The following is a 23,218-nucleotide window of genomic DNA, read 5'->3' as shown; positions in this document are numbered from 1 at the left end:
TCAAAATCTTTCTTCAAAAAGATTTCTATTTATATTCACTCTAATCCGTCATAAACATATGTCATATCTACAATACGAAATTCCAATTTACCTTTTTAAATCTTTAAATCTCGACGGTCAGTCTAGGTTTAATATGACAGCTTTCAGGGGCTTTCAGCATATCACCGACAGCTTACGGATTTACTACATGTTTTGTATGTAAATTTCTTCACTACAGAGAAAACAATATGAAATATGTCATCTGCATGTATTTTCTTGAAAATTGTTTGTGAGAGGGCGATATCTTTAAGTGTAATTTAGTTTTGGTAAGTTTTAATCTCTGTCTGAAAGTCTGACAACCTGTCTTACCCAGGGGTTGTTCAGGTAGCTGGTTTGAGGAGGTCAAATACGCAGTCGCTCCATGAGAAACATTGGTACTCAGCTGCACTGGATAAGACTGGAAGCCCCACCCAAGATGAGTGGGGAAAGGCTAGGCAGATTATTGTTATTTGTGTGTGAAACATAGCAACAAATCTCAGTTATTAGGTAGTTTTCCAACATAACGTAATAATGATTAACTTAGCAAATCTGACCGAGCAATTTACAAGTACAAGCCAGGTTAGATATAACTTAGAATCAATACCGCAACTAGACTAACGAGCCGTTCTAACTAAAAGTCAATATTTGGAAGTTATTACCAAAACTGCTTACTAAAGTAGTTTTGAATTATCTACATATTGAATACACCTGAATTGAAGCATATTTTCACTGAGAAGAGATCATAATTGTTAAGGAAAACAGACCAAAACCTCCAATAGTCCAAGGCAAATATGTTATTTAGGATTTTTGTTTCTAAAGCAATTAAGAAACAAAACAAGCTTTTCTAAGAATTAGGTTTTACGAAATCTCCCGCTTCCTATACCTTATCATGGTAAAACTGTAGTCATTGCAATTAGCCCTTAGCGAACTGACCAATCCTTAACAGACTTTCCACACAAGAGTTCATCAATCTATTGTGACCTGTCAAAATCTCAGTTGGCGACATTGGTGACGTCACAAGTCCCGTCGGCAACCTTGCCCTTGATACTCGATCGATAACTTACCAACTTGTCCTGACAGCCGATTTGTTGCAGACCAACTTTTTATGGTACACGTCAAAAACCTCATTGTTGCGCGCCGTTTTTTGAACTGATTTATTGCGTTCGATTTTTAAAACGAAGGAGGTTATATTGAAAGAGTTTGTGCGTTTTTTTTTTATAACGCTGTTCTTTTTTTGGGTTGAGAAAATGTAAGATAGATTTATGGCCAGTTGCAAAGAGCTCATATTTTTAATGCATTTTGGTGTACGATTTTTGTAATTTTGCATATTTAAACAATATTTTGCAGTACCTAAAAACAATCTACAAGAAGTCAAATAAGTGTTATAAATTATAGGCGATAAAAGTTAGCGCTAAGCAAATTAATCTTTCCATTTTCAAATGTAGACAATGTTTGTTTATAAACCTTATTAGAAACTTCGACTTGTTTTTTATGTTGAAAAAAAAAAAGAAATAAACTGGACTGATGATGATGAAATTGAGATATTGTACCTACCTTCTGACTAAGATTTGATTTGTTTGTGTGTGAATATTTTTTTTGAACAAATGTAACTGGCTACAGGCCAACTTTCTTGTTAATGTAAATAAATAAGAGATAATTCACTATTAGCTTAGTTTGAATATCGATATAATTTCAACTCGATACTTAAAGTGCTAGTCGTGTACAATGTTTTAGAACACAATTTATTGCAGACAATTTGACACTTTTATAAGTTTTGAAAGCGATAAAGCGAACGCGTAGTATTGCCAATAATTTGTTAAAATGTTTTTCCTGAAAAAATCATCATCATCATCCTCCGAGCCTTTTTCCCAAATTATGTTGGGGTCGGCTTCCAGTCTAACCGGATGTAGCTGAGTACCAGTGTGCCACCAGGAGCGACTGCCCTATCTGACCCCCCAACCCAGTTACCCGGGCAACCCAATACCCCTTGGTTAGACTGGTGTACAAGCTTCTGACTATCCATAACGACTGCCAGGGATGTTCAATGACACCGGGACCTACAGTTTAACGTGCATCCGAAACACAGTCATTGGTGTCTAAGATAAACAGAAACTTTCTGAAAAAATCATGATCAAATCATCAATTTTTTACCGCCTCACCCATTTCTCTCGTCATACATTGAAATGAAGGTATCTCGATATTATCCTACACGTCTGACAATATAGCACATCACTAATCAAAGCTTCACCATCGACAAAAATAACTTACATTAACTCATAAGTTATAAAAGCAAATAAAGCGTAAAATTAAAGTTAAATGACTTTGTTACTTAATACTTATTTATATCTTCGTTTATTCGAGAGATCACAAAGTTTATGAAATCCAAAGTTAAACGAAAGATAAATCTCTGGAGTTCATTTTAGAGAGATTAATAAAGAACTTTACAATATGGAAGCTTTAGCTGGTTCAAATATTATGTAAGTAATTAAATATGTATCAGTTGAATTAGCGAGTATTTACTTAGGAAAAATATTCATTACTAGCTTCCGCCCGCGGATTCGCGCGCTTGGTGTGTTGATAAAAAACCATGTGTTAATCCAGGCTATTACCTATCTACATACCAAATTTCAATCAAATTGGTCCAGCCGTTTTTGCGCGAAAGATTAACAAACATATATCCATACATTCTCACAGACTTTCACATTTATAATATTACTAGGACTAGGATTATTTTGTAGGTTCAATGTCGATTACAGAACTTCTTAACTAGCTATAGATCTTTAGATAGATTATGAACGATTTTTTATTTTCAGAAGTCTGAAGGTTATACCTTACATTGTGTAAGTACTTATAACAAGACTCTTATTAACAAGCCTGAGTTACAATCCTTAATGTTATCTTAGGATCTAGCTCCATATGAGTTTCCTAACATAACACGCTTATACAATGTTTCCAGGAAAAACAAACATAAAGTCTGTAAGCACTTTAGTAGCATATGATATAGGCACCTATATGTATAAGTTCGCAGAATATGCTTTTCCGCCAAAAAATACATAAATTTAAAAAACCCCCGACCCAAAAAAAGTACGCAATTATTATGACAAAAGGTTAAAAACGCTAAACCCTATAAAAAGCAAAAAAATAACTTTTAACACTACGTAAGTACCAACTACTTAAAGCATGTCAGACTAAACTAAATTTTGTCGTGTCGGGGGACCGCTCTAATTATCTAATTAAGATTCGTGTTTTTTTATATACGAATGTTGTAATTAGGTAGGTACCTATCATTTGATTTATGTAAGTATTTTTGAAGGTAAAAAGCGGTCCCCCGACACGTCAAAATTTAGTTTAGTCTGACATGCTTTAAGTAGTTGGTACTTACGTAGTGTTAAAAGTTATTTTTTGCTTTTTATAGGGTTTAGCGTTTTTAACCTTTTGTCATAATAATTGCGTACTTTTTTTGGGTCGGGGTTTTTTTAAATTTATAATTTAATTTTATTTCATGCTTTTTGAAGGAGCTACTTCATTTTTCCTTCATTTAATTTATTTTATTTTAAGATGGGGTAGCTATATGCGATCTCGGCCAAAGGAAGCTGTTTAACAATCCTCATGGCAAACTGGCTCTGGGAGAATTGCACAGATTGAGAAACAATACAGATTAACCTCTGGTGATCCAGGGTTATATACCATTCTAGGGTTTCATCCGCCACATCCCATTTCCAGCATCAAGTTCTCGTCAATTAGAAACATGAAGAGAACCAGTTAAGACAAATTCAACGAGCCCAAACTCGATGGGTTTACTAAAAGGCAGTTCAGGGTTACGTCTCCTATCTTCGTGTCCTAACAGCAGACCAGCTCAGTGGTTCCAGAAGACATTAGTATTTCGAATTTCAGATCCCACATATGCTTGCAAGTAAACTGAGCGTGTAACATTCCTATCACACCTAACAAACGAGCTGATGACCTTGAAGACCTGAACCGATTTCCACCAAACATAGCTAAGAACACTCCCGAATGACATTCCTTTCAAACAAAAAAAACCGCATTACAATCGGATCATCCGTTTGGGAGCTACGATGCCACATACACACACACACACACACACAGACACGTCAAACTTATAACACCCCGTCGTTTTTGCGTCGGGGGTTAAAAATGTTGACTACTAAATGAGTCACTAGATGAAGTAAAGCGCGATTCAAGGAAAAAGTCTTCCAGAATTAGCAGCCACTAATCATATATTTAATTTCAATAAAGAATGAAAATAAAAAACCGGCCAAGTGCGAGTCGGACTCGCGCACGTAGGGTTCCGTACCATCCAAACTAATATTCTATGTATATTTATAGATATAGAGCAAAAATGAGCAAAAAATTCACGTTTGTTGTATCGGAGCCCCCCCGAAATATTTATTTTATTCTAGTTTTCAGTATTTGTTGTTATAGCGGCAACGGAAATACATCATCTGTGTAAATTTCAACTCTCTAACTATCACGGTTCATGAGATACAGCCTGGTGACAGACGGACGGACGGCCGGACGGACGGACAGAGGAGCGAAAACAATAGGGTCCCGTTTTACCCTTTGGGTACGGAACCCTAAAAATACCATTAAGATTAGGTACTACTAATTCCACTGATCAAAGCCAAGTTGCCAACATAATACAACAACTTATTGTAATGTATAAGTGTGTATAATTAAAATATCTGTCTCCCCTCAGTCGTCTGAAAAGGTGAGGACAGAGAATGTCCTCCTTGACCCAATATTTGCTCATAGAAAATCTAATTAAAAGCATTCCGATGTTTCGTAGACGAATAAGTGGAAGCCTCATTTATTTCTGTACAAATGGATCATATAATAATATCTACCTACATACAATTCCCGCGATTGCTTTCACATCATTTTAGAAATTCTAACTCTGAAATTGCAAGTTTTTTATAACTCAATCTTGTAGCCTCATGCTACACTTAAGAGAATTAAAATTTAAAAGATGTCTGCAAGCTACAAAGCAATAATTAAAATTCGAATTTATCAATATTTATGAGAGCCCATCAAAATAATTCGTCGCTCGATTTATTTGAAATGTTGACACAACAAAAAAATTACAACAGAAAATAAATAAAATTTCTAAAAGCAAACAGCATAGAAACTTTTTTAATTTTGTAACCGCCAGCCCTTTAAGCTAAGGGCCATGTTGACCTTTGCCGAATTTTTTTTTTAATTCAACGATGACCAACATGCGTACTTTTTTTTTTTTTTTTTTTTTAGCGACGTAAAATCATCAAATGACCCCTCCCGCTGTGGGTTAGCAGCGGTGAGGGAGTGTCAGACTTTTACTGACTAAAATCGTCGTGTTCCGTCATAGGCCTTTTATGTACCAGGGCCGCGGTATCTCTTTCGAACAACCCGCAGCCCCGGCAGGCCTTGGCCCTGCTGGGCCCCGCTGGGGTTGCTGACATCTCTTGGAGGAGCGCGTGGAACAACGCGCACCGTCGACACGGGTCTGTCGTCTAGAAAGACAGAGGGACGATGAGCCACCCGAACTCACCGCCCACCGACCCACGCCTACGGTGGCCGGGAGTCATCTCGCGACACCCGGCGCCCATGATGTCTACCTGGTCCAGCGCGGCGGCCGGGATGAGAGGTGCGAACTCTCTGGCGTTCCGCCTCCTCCTTCTCGAGCATGACCGCTTCGCAGAAGGAGGCGACGGCATCCCATTCCCTCTCGCCCCGGACCATGGCCTGAACCAGGGCCGGACGCGAGAGGTCGCCGCCGCCCAAAGCCTCGACGAGGACCCGGCGGTACCCCTCCCATGCGGGGCACACCTGGACTGTGTGGTCCACCGTGTCCTCGGGGCTGTCCCGCACAATGGTGACACCCGGGCGCCTCCTCACGACCGATGCGGGTGCAGGTACCTCCCGAAACAACCGTGTCCGGTGAGGACCTGCGTCATGCGGTACGTGAGGGCGCCGTGACTCCTCCCCAGCCACTCCTCAAAGAGGGGACTTACCGCCACGATGGTGACGTGCCCTGCACTGGGTTGCGACAGTCGCTCCCTCCAGGCCACCATGAGATCGCGCCGGAGCTCCGCCCGCTGCGCGACAACTTGCCGCGGCAACGGGGTTTCTCCCCGGCGCTGAGCCTCCTCGCGCCAGTCGTACAGGCGCAAGAAGACTCTCGCCTCCAGATCCCACGGTGGCAGTCCAGCAAGTAGGCCAGCTGCTTCGCGGGAAATCGTGCGGTACCCCCGGATTAGCCTAATGGCTATCACCCTTTGGGGCACGTTCAGGTAGTGTAAAGCCCGCGGCCGTACCGAACGTGCCCATACCGGGGCCCCGTAAAGGGCCATGGACCGCATGACCCCCGCGTAGAGTCTGCGGCAGGGGGCGTTTGGGCCGCCCAGGTTGGGCAGGAGTCGCTTGAATGCAGCACCTGCCTTCTCCAGTTTGGGGCCCAAACGTCGGAAATGCTCGACGAAGTTCCACCGGCCGTCGAGGACGAGTCCCAGGTATTTCATCGCCCTCTCGACGCCGATGGTAACCCCCCCACCGTGACCTGGGAGCCTGAAGGTGGCGAGTTCCGAAGCCCATGAAAGCACATGGCCTCGGATTTGTGCAAGGCCACCTCCAGGCCCAGCAGCTGGATCCTCTCGATGACTGTCGCAACCCCGCGCGTCATTATGTCGGCCGCTTCCTGGTGCGACCTCCCCTGTGCCAGAACCAGCGTGTCGTCAGCGTAGCAGACCACGCTGACGCCGCTAGGGAGGTCGGCGCGCAGCACCCAGTCGTAGCCGATGTTCCACAAGAGCGGCCCCAGTACCGACCCCTGTGGAACACCGCACGACATCTCTCGCCGGTTCCAGTCCCCATTGTGACCGGGGTAAATGATGGACCTATCCGACAGATAGGCCTCGACCACGCGACGAAGGTAGGTCGGCACCCGGTGATACCGGAGTGCCTCCCTAATGCAACTCCAGGGAAGGGTGTTGAAGGCGTTGGCGATGTCAAGAGACACCGCCAAGACAACCCCCCCCCCGGGGACACAGCATCCCCCGTCGTGAGAGCTCTCACGCGCATGATGGCGTCCACCGTTGAGCGCCCCTTGCGGAAACCGAACTGGTGGTCCGCAAGGTCCGGCCCTATCCCCCCAAGGTGCGCGACGAGGCGGTGTGCGACAACTCGCTCAAAGAGCTTGCCCACCTCGTCGAGCAGCACGATAGGCCGGTATGCGGACGGAGAGTCCGCAGGGCGCCCCGGCTTCCGTATGAGGACCAGTTTCCCTGTCTTCCAACGAAGTGGGAACTGGCCCCTCTCCAAGCATGCGCTGAGAAGCCCCCTAAGTCGAGGCCCGAGAGCCTCAAGGGCCAGGACCCAGGCCTTGCCAGGCAGGCCGTCAGGCCCTGGGGCGGTGTTTTTGGCTTTCAGCCTAGCCACCGCCACTCTCAGGTCCACCCCAGTCACCTCGGGGACATCGTCGTCGTCGGAAGTGTGGTCCGTCGTTGACACCGCGGGTTGCAGAGAGCCATGGGCGGGGGAGAGTGTTCCCCGCGCGAAGGGAACAGAGCGCTCACCACCTCCTCCACCAGCTGAGGCCGGAGACTCTGGGGCAGCGGGGGGGCCCATGGGCGGAGCTTGCCCCGCACCATTTTGTACGGGCGCCCCCACGGGTCCCTGTCCAGAGACCCCAGCAGCTCCGCATTGGCCACCCTCCTTGGCCTGGATGATGGCCAGTTGGAGGGCGGTCTTCGCAGCTCTCTATCCCTCGTACAGCTCCGCTTCCTGGCTACTGCATCCGGAGGGCGGATGCGCAGCCTGCGGTGTCTGGTGTACAGGTGCCTCGCAGCGACGCACGCCTCTCGAAGGGCGGCGATCTCGCAAGACCACCAGTACACCTGGCGTCGGGGCGCGTCCTGGCGGGGCTCGGGGCATGGCCACGTCACAGATCTCGGACATGGTCTCCCGGAACCACTCCGCCTCGTCGTTGATGTCGGCGGGCCTGTCCGGTGATGATACCCAGGCCTGCACGACTGAGGCTTCCAGGAGAAGCTCCCGGTCCAGGTGCCTCAGCGCCCAACGTGGACCACTCGGGGTCTGCAGGACCGGCGCGCTAGGGTTCTGGGCGGAGACGTCAAACCGGATGTACCGGTGATCGGAGTAGGTCTCCACCCTCTCCTCCACGCGCCAGTCAAAGACACGCGGCAGCAGAGCGGGGCTGGCGAACGAGATGTCCACCACTGACTCGCCCCGCATCCGTACACACGTGGGGACAGAACCCCGATTGAGGACGACCAGGCCTGCTTCCAGCGCCCAGTCCTCCACCATCCTACCCCGTGCATCTGTGCGTCGGGAACCCCAGGCCAAGTTCTTGGCGTTGAAGTCCCCTAACACTATCACGGGGGAGGGGAATAACTTCCGACGACGACGGACAACTCCAGGAGGGAGTTGTGGAACTCGGCGAGAGTTCGGCTCGGGGAGAAGTACACCCCCACGACGACTATCTCTCCCGAACCGTGCTGCGACGCAACCCCTTCCACTCTTCACCCCTTCGAGGGAAGGAGTACCAGCGGCGGCCGACGCTATGATGGTCACTGAGCCGCTAAGGTCCTTAACCAACATGCGTACTCAAGCATGTTTTCGTGTCAGAATATTTGTGTCCTGAAGCTATTTTCGTTTTTTCGTGTTTATTATCTAGTTCTGCAATCTATGAAATTTTTAAAAAAAGATAAGCCACGCACACAGAAGGCATAACATAGCATATGACTCCATGATTGAAGCTACAGGTGCAATGCGTATACCATTAATCTGAATCTTTTCTGGTGTATGCTTTGTTGGTTGTCCTTAAATAAATAAATAAATCCTTTCGCTGTGACGACAATCCGACATGACCAGTATATACCCTATGAGTTGACGCTTTTTCTGATACATGGAGAAATACAAGGTGCTAAGAAAATGGTGCTTTATGACGACCTGATCAATCCACGTTACTGTTGAAATAACCTCAAAATAAGTTCTTAAACAGCACCCTCAACAAAATCGAAAACGTAGGTGACTAAATTTATCACCAATATAACCAAATTACATAAATAGTCTACAAAATCATACAGAATTCGAACAATTCACATCTGACATTGGCATTCACATACCCGAACACGATCTTTCAGTTCAAAGGGCGTGTACACAAAGGTAGAGCTGTCGTTCAACCGTGTAATTAAGCCCTCTAGTGGGATCTCTGCCTTATTGCCTGTCAGGCTTTGTACGAAAAGTTTTTGGGTAGTTCGATAATGTAGTCGGATCTTGATCGGGTGGCATAGAAAGAAGCTTATTTGTGTTAATGTAAGATATAAATATATTGAGCTAACTGAGCATGTAAATTAACATGGAGATAAATTTGCACCATACTAGTGTTAATAACTAATTAATTTAATTTATATTGTAAGCAATTCCTGATTAGGGAATAACGTTATTTTGAACAAAACATCTTAACTACGTCGATACCTATATTACTTCAGGGAACTTTTTCTTAAACGTCATAAGTCCCAATAGCAATCTATAAATTCAATCACATTTCAGTCAACAAACAAAAGAAATACCAATTACACACAAAACTATGACTTTTTAACCTTTTACTGGAAATAGGAACGCATCGCAAAAACGTAGGTAACCCCCCCGGTTGGCGGTCGCGCAAATCCTTAGAGACCACACAGGTAATTAGTTTGAAGTTTTTAATTGGCAGAAGTGTCTCGCTAGGTAACATGGCTATACTCTTTGGTAAATAGACTTAGTTTTAAGTTTATTTAATGCAGTTAATTATTTCTGTTTCCTTCTTAGATGAAGAGATTTTTTTTAATGATGGTATCTTTTAACATAGTACCTATCGATGGAATTCTATATGGAATTCTCGTAATTATGGCAGAAAAATGAGGTACTTTAAATAAACCACTGAGCAACTTCAAGACTGTTCGATTTGCAGTAAAATAAATAATCTCAACTTGAAGATGCCCCAGTGCCCCTGGGTAAACTACAAAATGCTTTGGTAGGTGCAGCAATGCAGAAAGTGCTTTCTAAACGAGTTTAAATAAGGGAGGTTATCGCTTATACCTGTATCTTCGTCATTACTTAACTAAATGTTTCAGTCAGGCATTATTTCAGCACTAGAATATTTTTTGATGGTGCCCAAGAATCAACCCCAAACATAATTACCAAATCATAGCGATTCCTAATATTAGGTTCTAGGTTCGTTTTTATTCTATGTAATGTTCGTGACCATAACACAGAGTTATAAATAATAGACGGCACCGTTAACGCAAACGTTGTATTCAAATGAATGTAAAATTATAGCTGTTGGTATATATCTGATAGTAGCGTGAAACACGTACAAACGCGTAAAAATTTCGACTGGGGACCGGCTATTTTTGTACTAAGTAATTTTTATAGGTTCCGGTACAATAGGTGTGGGTTGAAAGTTCCTGTAAATAAACAGAAATAGGAAACTGAAGTGACCCAAAATACTATCAAATATTAATGTCATATATCTGTTCCTAATAGAAAATCTTTCGCGTTTTTGGAACTTATTTAACAGCTTACGCACACAGTCGATGGGACAAGAAGAAAAATTGAACAATCAAGTACAAAAACACTGGTTATTTCTTAAGAAATCTCTTTCAGCAGGACAAGAATCAGAAATTCTCGAAACTTTTTCAAAAAACTATGCTGACCAACAGGCCACTAAATTTATTTTTTTACTGAACATTTTAAGACTATCAGCCTTACTTATAAACGTGAATTAAATATAAGTAATACTTAAGGGCTGTTTAAGAAAATTCTTACTTATAAACGTGGCTTAAACATGTCTTGACTAACATTTAATCACTATTTAAAACTTTAAGTAGTGATTAGTTAAAATGTTGCTTAGAAGGTGACTAGAGATTTTATAAGTAAGGCTGTACAATTCCATTTTCAAACGTGAATCTCACATTGTAATCCTTTGATTTGCGATTAGACTTTAGCTCCATATAAATTCTTTAATCTCTATTCGCAAAAAAAATGGATAGATCGCCTATAGAAACCCGCTATCAATCAATATCAATATGTAACCCACCACAAGACGAGAACTTGTACACATGTCACTCTTAACTCTCGACTATCAATTGACCACAGTGGATCGAAACTTTGAAGGTTGGAGCAACTGGTTACAACCAGTCTTGAGGAGACTGTGACGACATTGAGACTGGCTTGCTCATCTATCATTCATGGTTGACCTGACCTGTAGGCCTGCTGACAATGAGGTTAGTAAGGCCTTATGCTGGCTTTTGAGAATCAAAATGTTGTGTGTTGTATGACGTGAAAATGTGTTGGATTTTTATGTACATATGTTTGTTTTGATATTTCCTAATAATGAAAATAAAACTCAGAGAAAAAAACACGTAAATGACAAAACAATTTCTAACTCGTTGGTCTGATAAATTTATGATTAAATGTTCATAAAACAAACGATTTCTAAGCTTCCGCCAGCGGGTCCCGTGATACTTAACTTCTCCGTGAAACTCAAAAGAAAAATGTATAGCCTTTCTCGATGATGCCTATGTGCCATGGGCTATCTAAATCGGCCAGCAGTTCCAGAGATTACCTCGTTCAAGAAAACTAGCGTTTTGACTATCATTAGGTATCTACCTTGGAAGGCATGAAAGTTATTTTACAGCAACTGTTATTTACCTTACTTTTTCCCATAACGACAGAAATCATTAATTCATTTTCATGAAACCCAACCTACATCATTACTTTCACATGACTCGTTTCAGCCTCCATTGCGCGCGAGATTCATAATAATCCTTCACCACGTCATATACATAACGCAATGAACTGTAAACGTATGAAAACTTCATGAAATATTCATCAAGTCAAACCTTGGTCTATATCTAAATATAAATGTGAGCTAATGTGGGTAGGAGTTTGGTTTCAACGTTTTTTTTTTTCTTTTGGCTTGATTGGACGTTTGAGTAATATATTATATGTGATCTTTTTTCAGGACCAAAGTTTTGTCTACTACAGCAAGATAATCCTGCTAATATTAAAAATGTAAAAGTTTCTTGGTTTGAACGATTGTTTCTGAAATTAAAATATTATGATCTAAAACTGAACAAAACTATAGGTGCCTAATTTTTATTCCGTAGCGAAATATAGTGTCCCTGATACATCGTAGACCCACACAAAAAACTTTGTTTTCAAATTCAAATTGTATGAATGTCAAATGAACTTGGTAATCCTGCCAATTAAGACCTTATGCCTCAAAAATTTCACGCAAAAAGTTCACGTATAAAAACCGAATATTTTATTGTAGGTTAACCCAAATCACTGTCAATTTAGAATTGAAATGGTATTTTTATGATTTTTATCAAATTAAAACTAAAATAGAAACGTCCCTTTCTTTTCAAACATATTTTGGATAACCACAAAGTTCCATAATATTTAATTTTGAAAACTCGCAACAGCAACTCAAAACTTTTTGTTTTGGTATTTAAAAAGGAGGTGATAAATCAACGAAATTAAATTTAAATATACCATCTGTTACAGCCTTTTTATCGTCCCACTGCTGGGCACAGACCTCCTCTCACACGGAGAAGGATTGAGCATTAATCACCACGCTTGCTCAATGCGGGTTGGTGATTTCAGACTATATCGTCCAGGTTTCCTCAAGATGTTTTCCTTCACCTTTTTATCAGTCCAAGGTGTCCAAGATATACTTTGAAAGTACATACAAACTTAGAAAAGTTGCATTGGTACTTGCCTGACCTGGAATCGAAGGAGAGGTTGGTTCTTTACCCACTAGGCCACCACGATAATATACCATGGTAGTATATAATAGATACGGTGTAACAAATTCTCCAACTATCGCTGTGCACATTTATATTAATATCCCTGTCACCGAGATAACTCTGAGAGAACCTTTTAAGTCCGATTTATATCAATAACGAAGCTTTTAACACTAATACGACGCGAGATAAATGTCACTTTAATTAACTATTGTGCGCTCTATACTTTGCTTGATAAACTACCAAACAGATTATAGTTCGGCCATTCAGAGAATGCGTTCCTGACACGTCGCGATTGAACTGACGACGTAATAACATTCATTGATTATTGATATAATAATGTTGTTTTAATGCTCCTCAATTGTTAAAACGGTAACAACCAGCAAAAATATTTTTATCGTAACTGCAACGCCATTGCAAAGTTACGTCGTCAGTTCAATCGCGACGTGTCAGGAACGCATTCTCTTAATGGCCGAACTATAATATAGACCGGTTTAATGAGTTCTTATATTGTACCTATACGACTGTCATTTATAGTTTCAGGCGTAATATTTTTTTAGGGAAAAAAAGTTACCAAATCAATCGTAAGTTATGTTAAATTTAGAACAGTAGATAGGTATTATGTTTCCAAATTAAGCAACTACAGTAATAAGACACAATACGATTTCTCATGAATATATCTCGAATGAACTCAGTTGACTGAATAACTCTTTGAATTCAATTGAACTGGAAAAAATGCAATAAATTATACGAACGTTCTAATTTCTTCTTTTTATATTGAATTGTACTTCATTAGAATTCAAACGAGATTGAAATGTCGAACATTCAGAATCGAAAAAAATATATAAATCACAATAAAAACTTTTTGAACAACAAATCTCAATATCTATCTAGATTGTTATCAATAATCCTTTGTATTTTTTTTGAATAATTAATTTAATGCAATAAAAAAAATAGGAAACATTCCTTTTATTTTATGAAAGTAGCAATTTGGAACAACTTTTCTGAAACTGCGTAGTCCAACGTTGTTCAACTTTCCAGGGAGCGAATAAGTGTGGAAATAATTGCTAACAAGTCGCCATTTTGTACTTAGAACTTCCCTTACTTAACCTTTGACTTAGGACTTAGTACTTGAAGATGCTTGAGAACAAGTCTTGACTTTCTTGATTTAAAGATTAACAGCGATTTCACACTGGTGAATTTTTGTCGCGCTTAACAAAATCTCGCGACAGATACTTAACAGCGTGAAAGCGCTGTAGTTGAAATACTGATCATCATATACCAAAATCATAACATAGGTCAATTGAAATGACCAACGCAACTTTTCTAAGTTTGTATGTACTTTCTAAGTATATATTAGACACCACTGACTGTGTTTCGGATGGCACGTTAAACTGTAGGTCCCGACTGTCATTGAACATCCTTGGCAGTCGTTACGGGTAGTCAGAAGCCAGTAAGTCTGACGTCAGTCTAACCAAGGGGTATCGGGTTGTCCGGGTAATTGGGTTGAGAAGGTCAGATAGGCAGTCGCTCCTTGTAAAGCACTGGTACTCAGCTGAATCCGGTTGGACTGGAAGCCAACCCCAACATAGTTGGGAAAAAGGCTCGGAGGATGATGAGGTCAATTGAAATGGCGTAACAGATATTTTAACAAAAGACAACATCTTAGACCTAGTAGACCATTACGGCAAACATGCCTTGTCAAGTACGCACATAGGTGCTTACACGTAATGTTATTTTTTTCTGTCTTCGTCAATTTTCTTTTAGAAAATCAACATAAAAAGCAAAAACAAAACACGAGCCTTTTACGCAACAAAATCCGATATGAATAGCGTATTTTCTCTAAATCGATTAAAACATCGATTGCATTATTGACGGTGTTGCTATAACTGGATTACTGATCCAATCCTTTGAAAAAATGAAAAAGATAAATGATTTTGAAAAAGATGTTGCCAACGTTCTGGCTTTATGAGTACCTACCTAATGAGCAATTTTCTTATAGGTACGTTACTTGTACATTTCGTTAATCTCCTACTTGAATGATATTTTTTATTCTTTTAAAATCTGATTCAATCTTATCCGAAATAAAGTACAGTAAAGTACCTACAGTAATCTTTATAGCTTTGATTGATGAAATACAGAATTTACAAAACAGCACGTCAATAAGCCTTTTCAGGCCTACAAAAAGACCCATTCATGAACTGGTAACAAAAATATTGAAAGTTTAAAATAAACAATACATAAATATTCATTTCATAAGCTACGGATATGCATTATAATTACAACAGAATATACAGATAGACAGCCAAATAGATTATAGCAAACAGACTCAATAAGTTTCTTCGAATCCACAATACTAACAAACAAATAAATATCATCAATCTATACTTATAATAAATCAGGGGCCCGATTCTCCTAATTTTACTTAAGCAACATACGATTCACGTTCGACTGCGATCCAATCCCGACTCGATTACGATTGAAACGTATGTAGCATTCCGCTATTTTTTCTTTGAAATAAACGTTTTTATCCTTTTCTGTCATTCAATAATGAATCATTTTGTCTGCAAATGATTAACTATTGCAATATGATTGTAGAGCAAACTACCGTATAGACCAAAATCACCAAAATAGCAGTTCAATCGCAAACCAATCGAATGTCGTTGGAATACGATTGGTCTTATATTAGTAGCAGAATGCCCGATATGGTTGAAACTGCTATTGCGATTCGATTTCTATTCGATTTTGACATTATTAACTTAGGAGAATCGGATCGGGCCCCTGTAGAGAGGTCAATTCTGTACATAGAATATATTTCCAAAAAAACTACCAGGGGGTGATTAGTGATCGATACTGATGCCAAAAATGCAATCAGTAAAATTTTTGTCTGTCTGTCTGTCTGTCTGTATGTTCGTTATAGAAACAAAAACTACTTGACGGATTTTAACGAAACTTGGTACAATTATACTTCATACTCCTGGGCAGGTCATAGGATACTTTTTATCACGCTGTGACGTGAAGTGTGCGAAGTGTTGGGAAAAAGGGTGAAGTTACTCCATTTTTTAAGCTTCCGTCGCGTGTGCAGCCTTAATGGTAAAAGCTACACGGAAACCATGTAGGACGGAAATATTCTCCTTAAAATTATGTAAAAGACATCCCATGACAGCATCATCATCATCCTCCGAGCCTTTTTCCCAAACTATGTTTTGGTCGGCTTCCAGTCTAACCGGATTCAGCTTTACAAGAAGCGACTGCCTATCTGACCTCCTCAACCCAGTTACCCGGGCAACCCGATACCCTTGGTTAGACTGGTGTCAGACTTACTGGCTTCTGACTACCCGTAACGACTGCCAACGATGTTCAATACGATGTTCAATGACATCCCATGTCATATGTCTACCTTTTATGGTTGACTCACAATAAACTCTCGATAGCTTAGTAGTTCGAAGGTTTCTGATTATATTTGTCTACTATAACGTTTCTAAATAATAACGGTTAACATTATTACCTATTCAATAAAAAAAGAATCATATAAATCGGTAAAGAAAAACCAAAGCTATACATGAAATACGGTAATAAACCATCGCGCGTGAATATCATGTATAAGGATCATTTTTGCGTAACGGTCGCCGAGCTCGACGCGGCTCGCGGCGCGTTAGTCTGCGCGAGCTTCATACAATATTTGGCTGTTGATACGATTAGTGCGAATAGACGTTCAGACTGTTCAACCTTAATGACCGACAATAATTGATATTAACAAACCTTGCAGCGCGTCCTTAAATAATATGTATTTTAAACTTTCTTTTGTTTTTATTTTATTAAATAGGTAATAATTAGTTATTTTGGTAGTGTTTGAATATTCGTTCAATTACAATAATATAATAGTTTACATTTTATTTCTTTTTAGGTGAAGTAGTAGTATAGTAGGTACCTACGCATATTGTATTGGTGTTTAGTATTTTTTTCTCTCATTACACAAAGTCCGAATCTAACGCGGACGAAGTCGCTGTGGCAGAAGCTAGTACAAAAATAAAATTCCAATCAAGTGCTCGAGTTTCCTTATTTCTACAAGAAGGAATATTATTCTTGGCAGCCGTTAGAAACGTAATGGGTGTTAGGTGTTTTTCCCCATTATTTATTCTGTCTCATCGAGGTTGTTACAACAAGGGAAATGGACTAAATGAAGCTGGTTTGTGGTGGTTTGTTAGGCTAACTGGGTGCAATAGAAAAAATATGCTGTGTGGACCAAAACAAGCTGTTTTCGTCCAGCTGCTGGAAGTTTGACAGTTTGACTCGAGTTTCAATGCAACTTCTTCGCGTATCCATGTAAAAAGTGGTCTATATATTCATAGCCTTCGATGTTATACTACTTAAAATTGCAAGATTTTTCCAAAATTAGTGCAGAAGTGGTCCAACACAAAAAGCATTCCTCGATAAATTGGGCTCTCTAACATAAATATTATGCGCTTTCAAACAAACTCTTCAGCTTTATATTATTAGTGTAGTTGTAAACCTATGACATACATAAATGCAAGTTCATACTGTGAACCTTCTTAACCATCCCTACAAGCGGAAAATAATACAATTACCAATCTCGTTATTGCTGAGTAAACGTTTGACGAGTTCAAATCCTTTGTAATAGCGTTGTTCATCAAAATCTGGCGCGAGTCGCGAATTAATTGAATTATAAGTAAATCTCCATTAAAGCCGGGATGGGCTGTTTAGCATTGCAAATGATAGCTTAGTCATTGGACAAACAGGTTGGGGAGAATGACTTCGTGAAATAACAGGTCTATAGTATTACTAGCTGTACCCTGCGGTTTCACCCGTGGCCCGAATTACTGCATACGGATAAAAAGTACCTTATATCCTTTCTCAGGCTCTAGAATATCTCGGTATCAGAATTCTTTTAAGTATTTTCAGCGTGAAAACCGCACATGTGATGTAAGTAAAAGAACATTGTATGTCATGGATTTCTTCAAAGTAACGCCTGATTCAATAATTTATCTAAAGGGAGATTGTCTAGGATAGCTTTCTTTCCTATTTTCACCTAGTTGTAATATACATTGTTATTTATGAAAGTATTACTCGACTAGACACTAATGGGAGCAATTATGAGAGGAGCGGAGCGCGCGCTAGCACTTCAATATATAGAGACGCGGCTTGAGATGTTTTCGTAACAGAGTGCCTCTGTTTTTGGCGCGCTTCTATTTATTTTTAAAAATTTGTCATCATTGTAAACTCTTTGCCCAAAATAAGTTAGGATTTTTCCTGGTACTCTTGGGTGAATTAAGCGAAGGCTTGTTTCCACTGACAATACCTAAAGTTTTGAAAAAATATGAAATTATAACACCCCGTCGTTTTTGCGTAGGGGGTTTAAAAGTACTGAGTAAACTGTTCTCTATATATTTTATAATCGAACTAGCTTCCACCAGCGGTTTCTCCCGTGTCAAGATCATACAGCCGTAATCGATATTGACTATCTAACAATGAAAAAAAAACATTAGTTCAGGGCGTTCAAGCAAATATTAATAAAGATTATGTTTATTCATAGACATAAAGCTGTAAAGTTATAATTGTTTGTGTACCTACCGGTCGCTTAGCGGACGGTAATTCGATTTCGAAGGTGTATTGAAAATTGGTGTTTGGAACCATTTTGGTGCTAATACCTTTGCTATAGACAATCTATGATGTTTGTAAAATCAATTACGCACTATTCATTTGTGTCTAAAGATAGTAAAAGCCTACACAAAGCGCCTTTTATATGAGGATTCGTTTTACCGCAAACTGCCGCTTCACAAGATTTTCTCAATGATTTCAAAAATGCTGCAACATGTGGGATTTGTGGATAAAGATTATCATTGGCCCATAGTATATAAGGGAACCAGGAAACGCAGGAAAACATAACACAAAACAATGGTACATATACATTTCCACCCTTTCGCAAAACTCCTAACTCAAAAATCTCATTACCTTAACTTGTCTTTCTCATAACTTTTAATTAAACTTGACTAATTGTACTTTATACCGGGCCTACTTACTCAAAGTAATACTTAAGAGATTACGACTACGAGGTCACATCTAAGTGGGTAAATGTATGTAGATCTAGCACTCAGGGGCTAAACAACAGATTCTACTTAATGGACAATGACGCGTTTTTTATTTGTCTAAAATAACAATGGGAAAATGGCTTTGGGTTTAATAGCTTGGTAACCTAGGCTTTTTAGAAAGCTTACAATATTTTTCATGCTATCAAACAGTTTAGGATTGTGTGAAAATGGCTGGCAAAACATATTTATTTATTTCTCATTCACCCCGGTTGCTGACTTCCTCCTCTAAAACACACCATAATGCCTGAACCAAACCATGATCAGCCGTCAAATCACCGAGTTGGCCAATTGGCAGCAATCAAATTAGAAAAAATAAATGAGAATCGTTCCTATTTCAAACTATGAATAGGTAAGACGTTTGCGGGTGCAATCTCAACTGCATGGTGCACGTGTGCAATAAATGTAAACGTGACTATATCGGTGCCACCTGTCGCATTCTGAGGAGTGTGTCACGGGAACCTAACGTGACCGACAATATACGTACATTACGTTTCTGTGTGACAGAGAAAATATAACTTTTTTCAGTATTCAACAATGTCCAATATTCATTTGTAGAGAGATGGCTTCGTTAAACGTATTATACCACTGACATATGATCAGATATTTACCATCTACGAATATGAAGCCTCCCAGCGCCCCCAATAAATATTAATGACATTTAAATCAAGATATCTGCAACTACAATATATTCCATTAATTTGACTATTTTTTAATGCTTAAGAAAGTATTGGATTAAATATTGATAAATATTTTGAAAGATATCCATATCTATTAAGTCCAGGTGTAAAAGCATGATGCTGTAAACTAACTTACACGTGGCTATCAGCATAATCTATACAATATATTACATAGAATCAGTGCTCGACACAAATCGTGTTAGTCCAGTCAATTTACTTCAAATGGTCGCCCAACTAACCCAAATTGAATTACTACACGGTATCTTAACAGGTTCTCGCTAAATGTGCATCGTACCGTAATATCATCGGGTATGTATATACAAATATATACGTAGATACATTCAATGTACATATATGTATATTGATAATGGCGTCCAAACCGATTTTAGGCCACGATGAGTGTTTTCCCTTAGGTCATCAGCCAGCTGCACAAGAAATGTATAGTGCACTAGCATTTGCGTAGACATAAGGGCATTGTCTATATTTCGTCAGTATCATAGTGCAATGGAACAGCTATCTAACTCGACCGACTCGAGATCACACAGAGGACCAACATTAACATAGGTATAATACAAAAAAAATCCTACCACTAAAAAAATCCGCATCGAAATCGGTTCATCCATGTAAGAACTACGGTGTCCCAGACAGACAGACGCATAAAGCGGACAAACTTATAACACCCCTCTTTTCGCGTCGGTCAAAAGTTCACCGGGTCACCCATTTAAAAATGAAAAAATACTCTCCATCAAAAACATATCACGCAATATTGTCGAACCTTATCGTTCAGTAATGGAGCCTCATGTACCTAGTTGTAATGACAGAATCGATTAAGGGTTAAAAGCACCTATCACCGCTCTCATATTTTTCACCAAAAAAAAAAACGATTATTATCTCATTCATCATGTTTCTGTAACCTTGAAATAATTGTAGGAAAGCCTGATTTTATTCATGAAAAAATGTTGTATCAAAGAATATGTAGGTAACAATTTAAAACGCATTAGTGTTTGGAGACCGGTAAAAGCGTTTCTGGATACATTAGGACTGGTATTTCTCAAATAATAGTAGTGAGTTAAGTATTATGAAATGTAAAGGCAATTTTGATTATATAATCATCAATAGAAATATAGGTAATGCTATATCCCATTTCTCTACATATTGTCTTTTTATAAATTCAAAGAAATTGAACCAGTTCAATAGTAAAGTTTTAAAATATTTTAGTAAAATAAATCCGCTACGAAACCGCGCGTAGCTCGTAGCGCATCTCGTAGCACCAAAAGCGTAGCTAATTTACTACGCGCCGTAGACCATGAAATCGCCGCACACAAGCTAAAAGTGACTACAAAACTTACATAAAAGTATTTGTATACTACAATGATATTGTAGTAAAGAAAGTTTTCGAAAAACTTCGTTTAAATAAACAGATTTCGTTTAAAGATATAGAAAAATCGTCTCGAAATTCATATGGTTCCTAATAAAATTACGTATGTGTACGAAAACTATACTAATTAGCAGCTTTTATCAGATTTATTCCAGATCGAAGTCTGTAAACCCGTTTCGAATTACCAAGAAACTATTTTATACTATCTATTTTTTATAGCTATAAACTAAACTTACCGTATCTTCGCGTAAATAATCAGCAAAGTTCACCAAAGAGTATAAACAGTCTTTACACGTTGCCAGAAGCAACGAATTTAAAAAATAAAAGAAAACCAAATAAATTTTAAAAATAAGTCCGCGTTCGATATACGAAATTTGAATTTGAAGTTCGCGGCTATCCCCGTTGGTAGCGCTCGTCCGTGCGGTCGGAGGCAAGGGTGGCATCTGATACTGCCGATATACAGCCTACATTTTCGTGCCGTCCGAAAGAGGCTGCTTTTGCACTGTGAAAATGTCTTTTATATGGGACGATGGCGACACGATTACGATAACGATGAAAGTGAATAGATGAGTTATAAATTGATCAATTTTGCTGAATTAATTTTTAAATGGTCTGAAAGTTCAGTCACATATTTACACAGATTACAGTTAAAAATATTCTGATGTTTGGTTTGAGCAACCTTTAACTTTTGGGACACACAGTCATCGCTCCTTTGTTTTGATGCCACAACTGTATCATTAACAAAACAATAACTATGCAGGCAGCTGTCCTGTTCTTATCTCAATTTGGTTCAATAGGTTTTACTTTCCTTAAGTTTTAGCCAAACTGTAGAGCCTATGAACCTCGAGGTGACAGTGATCACGAATATATTACATTCAAAATGTTGAGCAGTTTTTTAGCATTACTTATCCAAAGCAGAAAGAAGCTCACTAGCCACTTTTTTTCTGCAATTCAGATTGTAATTCAAACTTTCAGCTCCTAAAGAAAAAGCTTTTCTAATCGTAAGCTCGTCGTAAGCTACAAAGCACCCCACTCTCTATCAATGGTTGTATAACTTGACGCATGCGCACTGCACGCGGATGTGACGCACGCCGCGCCGCCTTTTATCAATGGACGCGCCATCTTGTTGACGTCATACCGGCAGACGCCATGATTGTTTTCGTTCTGAACAATTTATGAGAACACCGGCAATGTGCGGTTATTTCCATTGCGTATTTTAATTAACATTTTTGATGATTTTTGAGGTTGGAAGAAGGGTTTTTATAGACACTATTAAGTTGGGACAGTTTTTTTAAGCAACAAAAGTATTGAAATAAAATAAATATACTCTGTATTTAAATAAATTTTTCTAACTTTACTTTTATGCTGCTAGTTCTAACTGTTAGGTAACACATTTAAAGGTGAACTATTTATTGAAAACTATGGCAACCTACCAACCTATCTTTTATGGATAACCTCATTGCATCACAAAGGCAGGTTTTGTAACAACAAGCCTCTTTGTGCTAGAAAACTTTCGTACCGTTATTTATTTACGTTAATACAAAGCTTTTTGAGTTGTTACGTGTATTGAGAAGGCTAAGGCTAGCACATTTTATTTTGCTTTGTGTAGGCAATCGATCAGGGGCCCGATTCTCCTAAGTTAATAATGTCAAAATCGAATAGAAATCGGATCGCAATATGATCGCAATAGCAGTTTTAACCATATCGGGCATTCTGCTACTAATAAAAGACCAATCGTATTCGATTGACATTTGATTGGTGTGCGATTGGTCTGCTATTTTGGTAATTTTAGTCTATACGGTAGTTTGCTGTACAATCATTTTGCAATCGTAAATCATTTGCAGACAAAATGATTCATTATTGAATGACAGAAAAGGATAAAAACGTTTATTTCAAAGAAAAAATAGCGGAATGCCACATACGTTTCAATCGTAATCGAGTCGGGATTGGATCGCAGTCGAACGTGAATCGTATGTTGCTTAAGTAAAATTAGGAGAATCGGGCCCCAGATCTCTTTACCCAATTCCATTTATCAACACAGAATTTTTCAAGGGTAGTTTCTTAAAAGGAATTTTGTAAGATACTTTTTGCCACACCGACATTGTTTTATTCACGATTTGCATAAAAGTAAAGTTAACGTGGTTATATTTAAAAGTATTATAGGAAATGGTAGGTTCATAATTTAGGTAGATTTGGTCCATATTTGAAAGTGTATAGTGTTAAATTGAA

General features: G+C 39.5%; 1 protein-coding gene across 1 annotated transcript in view; it reads right to left on the bottom strand.

Moving 5' to 3' along the window:
- Nucleotides 1-21,436, bottom strand: part of LOC124633777 — a 54,593-nt gene extending 33,157 nt beyond the window's left edge. Inside the window, exon 1 of the mRNA XM_047169110.1 lies at nt 21,226-21,436. Within this exon, the coding sequence (XP_047025066.1) occupies nt 21,226-21,432 (207 nt within the window). The 5' untranslated portion in view covers nt 21,433-21,436. The remainder of the gene's footprint in view (nt 1-21,225) is intronic.
- Nucleotides 21,437-23,218: the final 1,782 nt, after the last annotated feature.

The sequence above is a fragment of the Helicoverpa zea genome, chromosome 10 (assembly GCF_022581195.2).
Source record: "Helicoverpa zea isolate HzStark_Cry1AcR chromosome 10, ilHelZeax1.1, whole genome shotgun sequence".
In the NCBI taxonomy this organism is placed as follows: Eukaryota; Metazoa; Arthropoda; class Insecta; order Lepidoptera; family Noctuidae; genus Helicoverpa; species Helicoverpa zea.
The sequence above is the reverse complement of the archived record's forward strand: the minus strand, read 5'-3'. Positions and strand labels throughout refer to the sequence as shown.